Source organism: Gracilinanus agilis, chromosome 4 (genome assembly GCF_016433145.1).
Source record: "Gracilinanus agilis isolate LMUSP501 chromosome 4, AgileGrace, whole genome shotgun sequence".
NCBI lineage: Eukaryota > Metazoa > Chordata > Mammalia > Didelphimorphia > Didelphidae > Gracilinanus > Gracilinanus agilis.
The window spans coordinates 73,289,763-73,302,951 of NC_058133.1; the positions used below are offsets into that span (position 1 = coordinate 73,289,763).

Consider the following 13,189-nt stretch of genomic DNA (forward strand, 5'->3'; position numbering starts at 1 on the left):
AATCTGGAGATATTAATATAACTAAAAACTCATCATGAATTAAATATGTTGTGAGGCTGCATTCGGAGTCATAGCTTCCAGGTCTAAAGAAGGAAGAAAGAATACTCTGCCATGGTCAAATAGTGTTTTTGGAGTATGCATTATGTTTGGTTGTAGAAAACACATTTTAGCAGAGATATTGATAAGCTGGGACAGTGATCAAATAGAAATGAGGCCACTAAAACATACATAAGGATCCCTGTGGACCACATATTAACTGAGAAAAACCACATATTAACATTTTATTTTTATTCATTTTGGTAAATATTTTCTAATTGTATTTTAATCTGGTTCAGGAAATATTCAAATGTTGCAGGTCATAAGCCCAGACAGCTATAAACTACAGAAGCTCCAGAGGAGGGAAGCCGGATAATTAAGGACCTCAAGATAATGCCATATTAAGATTGATTTAGAAAACTAGTAAAATTCAGCCTGGAGAAGAAAAGTCTGGATGGGTAAAAGGGTGGAGGGGCTTCTGAGTTTTAGGCATTCATGTCTGGCCTCAGTGGGCAGATTTGGGAGCAAAAGGTGAGAGTTGCAGAGAAGCAACATTTAGCTCTTTGAATGAGAGAAAACATGCCCTATGGATTAGAATTATACAGAGGTGGAATTGACTGTCAGGGAGCTATTGGAGTTTTTTCTTGCCAGAAGTCTTCAAGCAGATGTCTCATTTTGCTATTATTATCCACACTTTGCATTTGAAGAAACAGAGATAGATATGTTAAGTGACTTGCCCAGCATCGCACAGCTAGTAATTGTCTGAGGCTGGATGTTCTGTCCACTATTTGAATCAGAATAAGGAGAACAATATAATACTAACCCAAACACCTATAAAGGAAAATAACACTAAAAGACACTTCATGCTCAGATTAATTACAATGACCAGACTTAGACCCAGAGCACAAATGATAAAATAGAATTTTTTCCTTTAGTGTTGCATAGACAGTGAGATAATTTTTTTGTTTTGTTTATGTTTTTATTTCTGCAAGAGAATGTTCAGTGTATGGGGAGGCATGTCAGGAAATATCCATTTTTAAATAGGCACAAGGCTTCTATACATTTTATAAATCTTTAGCTACTTTCATTTCTTCAGAGTCATATTTTTCAATACTTTTTTGTATTCTGTATTCACTTTTATGTCAGATTCACCAAATATATTAAAGAATATGTTGATATATTTGGAGAGTTTTATTGAGTTCTTTGTAAAACTTTCTTCCTTCTCATCCTCTACAATAAATATTGGTGAGGAAATAGCAACTGTCTTTATGGTGACCTTTTTGTAACTCATAAGGCAATACAAGATGACCAGGTGTCCCTTGAAATGATGTTTCTTCTTTTTGGACAAAAGATAACCTAACTCCACCAGCTTCTTAGTTTGTTTCTCCAGAGAAAATGTGAGCCATCTTTTTAGTTAAATATCCTTTTATCATCAATTAATATTTATAACAAGACTATTTATTTTTATATGCAATAGTTCCTCTGGTTGTGTATTGACTTGGTCACTGGTCAAGAATCTCACATTTCAAATTTTAATAAGGAAGTAAATCTATATGTAGTCCAAAAATGGTGTGATTCTTAGCATTTTCTCTTCCATTTTCTACCACATTGCCATTCCCAAAAGAAATGGTAGAGGACAGAACAAGATTGAAAACTGTTTTGTGTTTCTTTGTTTATTGGATTTCTATGTCCAAAGAAATTTACCAAGTGATTAAATTACTGGTGATAATTTACATTTAGCTGGACAGTGCTCAGGCTATAATAGCAACATGGTGGCACTCTTTGCTCCTGGACCAGAGAACTGAGGAAAAGAGGAAACAGGGCAGGATAGAGCATGGGGTTTACTATGTGGCATTCTACCAAGCCTGAAAGGGTGTAGCAACTAACTGGAGTCAGTTCTGTGCTCCCCAAAAGTCACTTGGGACAGACCTAGGCTGGTAAACTGTAAATTGGCCAGGATAGGAAAATACTACTACTCTTTGAGATCTAGGCACTAGAAAAAAAGATCCATTAGAGGACAGAATGTCAGACCATAACTAATAGTGGAAATTGAGGGAAAAGGTACTGAAATTACTGAAGACCTCAGTAGGAAGAAAACTCAATCTCTTTTACAAAAAGCAGATAAACCAACAGAGGGGATATTCATATCAGAAGAAAGGAGCAGCTAGATGGTACAGTTGATAGAGCACTGAGCCTGGAGTCAGGAATACTTGAATTCAAATCTAGCCTCAAGACATTTACTCCCAGTGTGAACCTGGGCAAGTCGCTTAACTGATTGACTTAAAAAAAATAGCAGAAGGAATGGCCCTCAGATCTCGTAAGTGAATTCAGGCATCTAACAATAAAAGCTGCAAAACAAAGGAAAATGATTTAATACACAGTGAGGCAGAAAACCGTTAGGACTTTGAGGAGAGCTTGGAACTACTAGAATTCATGAGATTTCTTAATGGTTTAGAAGAGATATAAGAATTTTAAGAGTAGAACTTATGTCCTGAATAGCAGAAATAATTAGTAGAATAGAGAAACTTGTATTCACTATGATAAGTCTAACAAAAAGAGGGGAATGGAGTAGGGAGGGAGGAAGGAAGGAAGGCCGGAAGAAAGAAAAAGGGAGATTGGAAATTCAAATACATTGAAACTGAGAGACAATTTTGAAGAGAAGCAAAAGCAATAACATTACAAGAAAGCATGCATTCTATACAAGCAAAGCATAATGATTTTTAAGGCAGGATGCATAAAAATAACTTTAAGGATTATAGTTCTCCCAGAAAAACATGACAAGTTAAAACACCCAAACATTATAATTCAAAAAATAATACAAGAATACTTCCCAGAACATCTGGACACAGAAAACAAAAGACCAGTTGAAAGAAGCCATAGATTACTCTCCAGGAAAAAACAAAAACCCAAGACTGCATACCCAAAACATAAAGTAGTTAAATTTAACAATTCTGTTATAAATTTTGCAAGCAACTGAGAGAAAATCTACCGTATAAAGAAAATGAAATTCAAATAACACAAGGCCATTTAAAGGGAGCTCAAGATGTGGCTAAAGGTAACCTTCTCTGCAAATCTAATCCTAACCATAAATGAAAAAAAGGTGGGCATTTTAGGCATTCAAAACATTCTTAGAAAGAAAATCAGATCTGGAAAAGATTCTTTGCTTCTCAAACCCCAGACAACAGAAATACAGGAAGGAGAAAGATAGCAACAAGTTCAATAAGGATCTGAGAAAAAGAGATCATTGAATGTACATAAAGAGACAAAGCAGAAGTCAAATAGAACAATCAAATAGAAAGCAAAAGTCAAATAGAAGTGATCATGGAGAACACATTTTACAACACTTAGCTTACTGGTGAACCAATTTTTTAAAATGATTTTACATTATAAAAATGAATTTTGCATAAAAAGGGAGATGAGTGGGAAGAGATAGAGAATATGTGATGCACCCTAACCTAGTCAAAGACTAAGAATGAAAGGGAAATAACACTAGTAGTGTCTTAGGAAAAAGAAAATCTATAGGGGGATGAGTGAGGAGGCAAGAGGAAGAATTGAAGAAGAGGGAAAGATAGGCGAAAAATTTGTGGTTGGAGGAAGTACCCCTGATGAATGCTCTCAATGAAGTAAAGAGATTTTTCATAAAGGAAAATGAAGACCTTATGCTGAGTATTTTTGCTGGGATTTGGTATTTAAAAAAACTATTTATTATATCCCCAGAAGAAAAAGGAATCAATGTCCTCAGGGACAACAGATACCCAGAAGGCTAAGAGGGCATGGAGGGATTTTTGTTTGTTTTATTTTAAATTTTATTTTTTAGAATATTTTTCCATGGTTCCATGATTCATGTTCTTTCCCTCCCTCCCTCCCAAACCTCACTCCCTCACCCTAGCCATAGGCCAACACGCAATTCCTTTGGGTTTTACATGTATCATTGTTCAAGACCTATTTCCATATTTTTGAGAGTTGCCCTGGGGTGATTGTTTAGAGTCTACATCCCCAATCATATCCCCATCAACCCATGTGTTCCAGCAGTTGTTTTTCTTCTGTGTTTCTGCTCCCACAGTTCTTCCTCTGAATGTGGCTAGTTTTCTTACTCATAAGTCCCTCAGAATTGTCCTGGATCATTGCATTGCTGCTAGTAGAGAAGCCACAGTGTATCAGTCTCTGTGTATAATGTTCTCCTGGTTCTGCTTAGGGAGGAGATTTTAAGGCAAAGTGAGGAAATATAACCAAGAGAAGAGCAAAGGTCAATAATGGAGTGTCTAATCAGAGACACAAAAAGAATTCTACCTGGGGAAATATTCTCTTTATCATCTGCAAAAATGTTCAGTTGGGGGGGGAAACGGACTGGCAAGCTCTATGAGGCAATGACAGAAACTATTTAAAAGAGAGGTATTGCAAAAATCTTAATTCCATGAGGAATACAGAAAATAAAGAAGGACTGAAAATAGTATAAGGGCTGTAAACCAAAGACTAAAATCCTAAAATAAAGTAGTGATAGGAGATTTCAGAATCCCTCTCTGTTTTAGTTAAGTCTAACAGAAAGATAAACAAAAGAAAACATATAGAACTGAACCAATTGCTGATGATCTCTAACCAAAAAACTTATGATGTCTTTTCTAAATAGGACTACAAAAGAATATTTGTATTCCATGTAGCTTTTGCAAAATTTTACCATGTATTAAAGCACAGAGATATTGCAAACCCTGATAGAAAAACAAAAACAAAAAGCAGAAATAGACCTTTTTAGACTTATACAATATAAACACTCAATTGGTTTAGGGCAGTGATGGGCAAACTATGGCCCCCGGGCCAGATGTGAGGGGGCCTCCTGAAATGTTCTATCCAGCCCAGAAACATCTGAAGAATACGAGTAGGATACAATACAATGAAACTTCAAAAGAATTGCCTTAGAAACAGACCGACAGATGAGCATTTCCTTTCCTTTGGCCCCCTCTTTAAACAGTTTGCCCATCACTGGTTTAGGGAACACAAACAAAAGACATAAATACAAAGGATTTAACAATGAAATCTTAAATAATGAATGAGCAATAAATCATAAAAACAAATATTTCAAAGGAAATGATAATGCTGAAACAGTAATTCCAAATTTTGAATTGCAACTAAAGCTATTCTTATTGGAATGAATCATACCTATAAATATGTGTTAACAAAATAGAAAAAGAGAGATTTAATGAATTATATATGCATTTTAAGTAATAAGAAATTCAACAAATATAAAATAAGCACAAAAGAAAAGATCTTAAAAATTAGAGGAATAATAAACTGGAAACCAAAAAACTCTAGAAATCATAAATAAAATTTAAAGGCTGGTTCTCTGGAAATGCAAATGAAAACAAATCTTTAGCCATTCTAAATAAAAAGAATAGAGCAAATAGTCAAACTACTAAAATAGCAAATGAGCAAAGATTGAAATAAAAAACCAGAATATGAATAAACAGTACCTCATACCCAATTATATGGTAACAAAACTGAGAACACAAAAGAAATGAGTAGCCTCAAAATATAAAATGCACAAACTAACAGTAGACATAGAAATCTTAAATAACCCAATCCCAGAAAAGGAAATAAAACTAATTGTAAAGGAACTCCCCTTTCCACTTTCAGCCCTCTAAAAAGCCTATTGATCTTGATGGATACCCTAGAGAATTTTATCAAAAATTGAGAGTACCCTGCCAAAATCCTTTTATGAAACAAATAAAGTCCTAATACCTAAGACAGAGAAGTATAAAACACAGAAGGAAAGCTTTAGACCAGTTAATTAAATATTGATTTAAAATTTTTAAGCAAAATGTTGCTAAACAGACTAGAGTGTCTTATCCAAGAAATAATTCATTATGATTGAATTGGATATATACCAGGGGAGCAAAAATAGTTCTACATTAGAAAAGCACTCAATACAAATATTCATACTAAAAACCATGTGAATATCTCAAATGATGCAGAAAAAAACTTTTGATAAAATACAACAGTCATTTATGCTTAAAACTCTTTAAATTATAACTATAGTAGATTTTTTAATATCATAAAAAAACATACACCGGGGTTACACTAGAGCCTGTCCTAGTAAATATGGGAATGAAACATGGTTGCTGCCTACTCTCCATACTATAATATGATATAGTTCTGATTTTTTTGTTTACTTTTTGACTATTTTGCATTAATTTCTAGGCCATGGAGTAGATAACCAAGTTTTTATGTATGTAAATCAGTTCAGAAACTTAATTTTCCTTATGTGTAACACTGAGCCTTCCTAAATAAAACTTCTGGAAAAAGAACTTAAAGTGTTTTGTGGCTTTACTTAGTAAAACAGTCTACTTTTTTTCTACTAGTCTCTTCGAATACTCCATTTTATTTAACAATAAATTTGTTCAATTACAGTGTACTTAAACATGATCCACCATTGAGTGTCCTTTTTGTTGTTTAACCTAGATACCATTGGAGGGGGGACAGGACCAGCAGACAGATTCTACCAAAGGGAGATGCCTACGGAGAACTGTCAGTGTCCCCTCGGAGGGTCAGTTCCCTGAATACCCACCAGATGGCGCAGCCAAACTGGGTAAGCTGGTAAACAGAGGAAAACATTTTACTAGTGTTTACTGTGTAATTTTTGTAGTTATTATTGTGTTTTGTGTCCTCATAAAAGTGTTATTTGTTATATGTGTCCTCATAAAAGAAATTTGTTAAGAGTGCTTTCAAAAATGTTGAGTTGTATTTTGTGTAGTATTAGTATTAATCATTCTTTGAAACTTTGATAGAATTGTCTTCTAAATCTAGGATTAGATAGTTACTATAGATAGTTGTATTTCCTTTTCTGAGATTGGATTATTTGAGACTTCTAGATGGTCTTATGCTAGATGGAGTATAGTTTGGAGAATAATCCCTCTCCTTGGTGTTCTCTGTTTTGTTGGGGTAGAACTATGCATAGTAAGTTCTGATTATTCTTTTTTATTCTGGTTTTGTTCATTTCACTTAATTCATTTACTATTTTTGTTGGTTTCATTTTCTACCTTTTCTTTTTAATAAAGTTGACTAAAGGCTTATTAATTTTGTTAGCTTTTTCTTCTTTTTAAACTCTTACCTTCCATCTTAGAATCAGTATAAAGTATTGAATCTAAGGCAGAAGGGTGGTGAGGGTTAGGCAATTGGAGATATGACTTGTCCAGGGTCAGGATAGTTAGAAAGTGTTGTCTTCAAAGAACTGAATTTTAATTTTATCAATTCTATAGCCTTTTGAGTTTCCAGTTTATTTTATTTCTCCTCTGCTTTTCGAGATTTTTTCTTTTGTGCCCATTTTAAGATGGCTTGGTTTCTGATTTTATAAAATTTTCTAAAATAAATATTCAGTTTATTAATCCTCCCCTTTTATGTTTTGTTAATTTATGTATTTTTCCTCTAGCAGCTGCCTTAGTTACTTTCCATAAATTTTGATATGTTATTTCAGATTTGGAGTTTCACATGATTGTTTCTCTAAAATGTTCTTTGAATACTTAGTATTTTTATTGCCTTCAATTAAATCCATATATTTTGTTTATGCTTTCTAAATTGATTTTTTATCATTTTATGGTCTTTAAAGATATGTATAGTATTTCTGCCATGTCATATTTTTTAGCAATATCTCTGTACCTTGATCTATAGCCATTATTTGTAAAACTCGCATATGGTTCTGAGAATGATGTAACTATGTTTTCCATAATGACCTTTTAGAAATCATTCTAAGTAAAAACCTCCTACTTTCTGTCTTAGAATCAATATTAAGTATCAATTCCATAGCAGAAGAGCAATAAAGTCCAAACAATTGAAGTTAAGTGACTTGCCCAGGGTCACACAGGTAGGAAGTATCTGAGGCCAGAACTGAATGAATCCAGGACCTCTCATCTCTAGGCCTGGCACTCTAGCCACTGAACCCCCTAGCTGCCCCAAATATGTCTTTTAATTCTAATTTCTCTAGTAATTTGTTTAATTTTTAATTTTGCCTTTTACTTATCTTTATGTTTAATTTGTCACTGAGAGAGAAAAATCATCTCCTGTTATTATCTTACTATCTTTTTCTTTTTTGCAACACAGTTAAGTTTTCCTATGCTGTTTGGTGCACATGAGTGCAATATTGGTGGTGTTGTTTTTGCTTTATCTGATATGTTTGTTTATTCAGCTGATGATGCAGGGTAAATTTTATTGAAGGGTCTTATTTTTATTTCACGTATGTCTTTGGTTTTTTAAATGTGTTTCTAGTAGGCAGTAGAGAGTGGAATTTTGTTTTTTTGTCTGTCTTTCACATTTTATTGGAGTTTTAAAATATAGTAACATTGAAAGTTTTAATAGCTTACATTTTCCTCCATTTGTGTAACAATAATTTATTTTCCTGTATTAGAAGTTGTTGTTTTTCTTAGTTGGCTTTAAGGCAATTCTTTTCCTATAGGTTCTCTTGTGCCCAACCTCAATGTGTTCCCTTTACTTTTCAAAGTCCTTTCTCTAGTTTCTGTAATGTATTGTTTTCTTTTTCTTTCTCAAATTTATTTAGTAATCTAATTCTTCCCTTTTTTCCTTCTCAGGTAAATCATTCCAAATCTTCTCCCCACTTTATATCCTCCCCTCCTAAATTTTTTTCTGTACCTTTTTTTAATAGTTTCTTTACTTATAATCCAGTTCTTTCCCTTGTTTCTCAATAATTTATTTAAAATTCCTTCCCCATCTCCCTTATTCTATTCCAACTTTTGTTAGCTTTTTTCCTGTTTTTCTATGCTTTTTCTAAGAAGGATTCCTTTTCCTTGTTCTTTAGTTCCCTTCCTTTATGTTTATTCTGAGATTCATGATATAGATTCTTATTTAGTCCTTTTCTAGCCTCTGTTTCTCATGGAATTCAGCTTCTAAAGTATCAAGTTTGAGTGAATACTACTTTCTAGCCAGTTTCTATGTTATTGCCTTGGTAGATCTTGCTGCCCTTTTTTGTTGTACTTTACTGTCAGAAGGATTGCTTTATATGGGTTGTCAGGCAACTAGAAGCATGGCCTCATTACAATGAGATAGAAATTTCCTCGGTGTGCTCCAGTTTTTCTCCTGCCCTCCCCATGATATTCTTTTTCCAGTTTACATAAAATTTGTTCTTTGGATTCAAATGTTGGTTCTCTTCTCACCTTTCTGAGTGTCCAGTTGCCTTTAGGAGCTTGACATTCTCCTTTTCCCGAATCAGAATGTTGTCTACAAAAGCACAGTTTTTCAGAGGAAATAATCTACCTATGTACCAACTCCTTGAATATTAGACCCATTGTAAGTTCCTTATTTCCCATTATAGAGTATGTCTTCTTCCAGTGGGAATATTTTTTTTAATGGGAACCCACCCCCTTTTAACAGTAGACCTCTATATTTTCTTCTACTGTTTCATTCCATCCCTTTTTCCACCTCTCCTTACTGTTATTCTTTCTTTGGCTGATAGACTATAAGAGTTATATTTCTCTTATTGTTTAACCATGGACTTGCTGGTTACTACAAGATGATGGGAGAAGGGCACGAGTAGGTTCTGATTGTCTGTAAAAGAAAGGAAAATCTTGAGTAGGTCCCAAAGCATAACCATCTGGGTTGGTTTATGTGCTATTTTGGAGTATCTAAGCTGGTAGAAGAAGGGCTACTGAATGAGGGCATAATAGATGAACATTTTCGATGGTTGAGTCATAATCACTTGTTAATTCTCATTACTTTCTTCTGTGGATTCTTTATTTTGTTAGTCATGTGACTCCAGAATAACATCTCTCTTACTAGAGAAATAGATGCTCCTAGTATGTAATATTTTATATTCATGAAGCAAGTTACAAAGAATTTCACCATTCTCCCTGAAATAGGATTGTTGTTTCATATATCTTTAAAAATAGAACACTTAAGAAAGCTTTGCTAAGAAGTGTTTTTATTAGTGAATGGCATTAAAATCATCATGAAAGAATAATTATTTTGTTCCTGTTAATTTTTAATTTGGGTTTACTGTGTCATCTCAAAGATCACTTGTCTTATCCTTCCTCCTTTTGTTGTTTTCCATTTGTATTGTACATGTCTTAAATAATCATGGTTAATTGCATGTTGTCACCACCATTAGAAGGTAAGATCTTCGAGAAAAGTGACCGTAAGATTGCCTTTCTTTCTGTTTCTAGCACACCAGTATTGTTTATGGGTTTTATTGTGTTGTTGTTTTTGGGGGGGAGGGGTGAAAATACTCAAGTTGTTTGTATTTCCTTTTCCAGTGGATTATAATAAACAGGTTAAATGACTTACCCAGGTTCACACAGCTAGTAAGTGTCTTGAGACTGAATCTGAACTCAGGTCTTCCTGGCTCCAGACCCAGCACTCTATCCACTGAGCCCTCTAGCTACCTCAGACCAGATATATAGTAATAAACACTTATTAACTAACTGATTGTTAGTAAAAAACAAGCTGGAAACTTCTTTTTGTAGTGAGATGAAATCATGGATGTAAAGTTTTTTTAAACTTTATAAATGTTAGCTATTGTTTTGAGTAATGAAAATAGTTGATACTTCCCTTTTTTATCTTAAATATTTTTGGAAACTTGAGTAATCAGTAATGTAATTCTTTTAAATGTAATTTTAAATGTAATTAATGTAATTCTTTTAAAATTTTATAATTTTGCCAATATATATACATATATACATATATATATATATATACACATACACATATGTGTGTATTCTGAGAGGGAATAAAAGTGGCATATAATAGTGGCAATGAAATTCATAGAAATAATCCTGAACTGTTTTAAATCTGTTTTCTTTTAAAGTAATGTCTCAACTAGTATTTCCTGTCTATTGTTTTATAGGAGGGAGTTTGTTTTACACCTAACTTGATCTAGTTATATTGTTACATCACCTGCACAAACAAATGATTATTGTTTACATATATACTTTAAAAGATTGAACAGATTTCAGTCAGGTGATTTCACTATCACAATAAGAAACAATATTTTATTCTCCCTACGCTATCAATGCACTTCTCATGATTTTCCCCACCCTTTCTCATGTGTCGCCAAATGAAATTTACTTTATATAGACAGGACCAGTAATACTAAGCAAGGGATTTTACTTGAATAACTGTTTTATTATCTAAGCTTGAGAGCCCTGGAATTTGGCTATTATTCCTGGGAGTTTTCATTTTGGATCTTTTTCAGGAAGTAGTTGATGAGTTCTATCAACTTCTGTTTTACCCACTGGATCTAACAGATTGGGGCAATTTTTGTTGCCCCAATAAAACAATAAAGATAAAGTTGTTGGTTTTTTTAAATATGCTTCAGTCTTCATTAAGTTTTTCTGTTGTCTCTAGAGGTAGATAGTATTCTTTATTATGGGACCTTTGGAATTACCTTGAATCATTGTTAGAGCAGGCTTTCACAATGTAACTGTGTACAATGTTTTTCTATTTCCTCTCATTCCCCTTTGTATGAGTTTACATAAATACTTCAATGTTATTTTGAAACCATCCTTCTCATTATTTCTTATAGCACAATAGTATTCCATCTTTGGTCAACTAGGTGTGCCAAGCCTGGAGATGGGAGGTCCTGGGTTCAAATATGACCATAGTCATTAACTAGCTGTGTGACCCTTGGCAAGTCACTTAACTCTAATTGCCCAGCCCTTACCACTCTTTTGCCTTGGAACTGCATAGTATCAATTATAAGATAGAAAGTTTAAGGGTTTTAAAGAAAAATAGTATTTTATCACGATAATATACAACTTATTTATCCTCAATTGATGGGCATAACCTCAATTTCCAGTTCTTTGTACTACAAAAAGAGTTACTTTGGATATTTTTGTAGAAATAGGTCCTTTCCCTTTTCTTCAATCTCTTTGGGATATATAGACTTAGTAATAGCTTTGCTAGGTCAAATAGTTTGCAAAGTTTTATAGCTCTTTGGCAGTAATTTTATATTGTTCTACAGACTGGTTGTGCTAGTTACCAACTCCACCAACAGTGCATTAGTGTTCCTATTTTTTCCATATGCCTACAACATTTAACATTTTTCTTTTCTATCATGTTAGCCAATATAGATGGTAGTATTTCTGATTGTTTTAATTATATTTTTCTAATCAGGAGTGATTTAAAACATTTTTTTCAAGTGACTTGATATCTTTACTTTCTTCTTCTGAAAACTGTTTATATTTTTGACCATTTATCCACTGTATAATAGTTATTTTTATAAATTTGACTCAGTTTCCAATGTAGTTGAAAAAGAGACCTTTATCAATTTTCTATATTTGAGAAATATATTTATCTCTTTTATCAGAGAAACTTACAACAAAAATTTCCCCCTATTTTCCTTCTAATTTTGGCTACATTTGTTTTGTTTGTGCAAAATAATTAGCTTCATAAAATCAAAATTATTTTACTTTCCATGATCCTCTTTGTCTCTTGTTTGGTCACAAAATTTCCCATATCTATATATTTGATATATTTTTCAATGCTCCCCTAATATACTTATAATATCGCTTTTGATATCTAAATAATTTATCCATTTTTGTTCTTATTTTGGTATATGGTGTGAGATGTTGTTGCAAACCTAATTTCTACCAAAGTGTTTTCTAGTTTTCCTAGCAATTTTGGTTATACGGTGATTACTAGAATATTATGCTCTTTCACTACTGCATATTGCATCTCCAATCTATTCCACTGATCCACCACTCCATTTTTTAGCTAGTACCTAATAGTTTTCTTGATTACCACTTTTGTAATGTAGTTGCCATCTGGAAATGCTAGGCTATCTTCTATTATGTTTTTAAATTGATTCCCTTGATATTCTTGACCTTTTGTTCTAGATGAATTTTGTTACTATTTTATCTAGCTCTTTAAAAATAATTCTTTTGTAGTTTAATTTGTATGGTACTTAATAAGTAAATTAATTTAGGTAGAATTATGATTTGTATTATATAAGATTGGCTTGCTTTTCAGCAATTAAAAAATTTGCAGTCATTAAAATCAGTCCTTATTCGTGTGAAAAGCATTTTTAATTGGTAATGCCAGTGCCTGTCTTGGCAGGTAAATTGTAGAGCATTTTATTTTGTCTTCACTTATTTTTAATGGAATTTCTCTTTCTATGTCTTTTTTTTTAATTTTAATTTTTAGAAGATTTTTCCATGGT

The 13,189-nt window shown here is 33.0% G+C and overlaps 1 protein-coding gene across 1 annotated transcript in view; it reads left to right on the top strand.

The window, feature by feature from the left end:
• Positions 1 to 13,189, top strand: part of RASAL2 (RAS protein activator like 2) — a 333,326-nt gene that overhangs the window by 174,399 nt on the left and 145,738 nt on the right. The window contains exon 3 of the mRNA XM_044676490.1: positions 6,490 to 6,616. Coding sequence (XP_044532425.1) covers positions 6,490 to 6,616 — 127 coding nt within the window. The remainder of the gene's footprint in view (positions 1 to 6,489; positions 6,617 to 13,189) is intronic.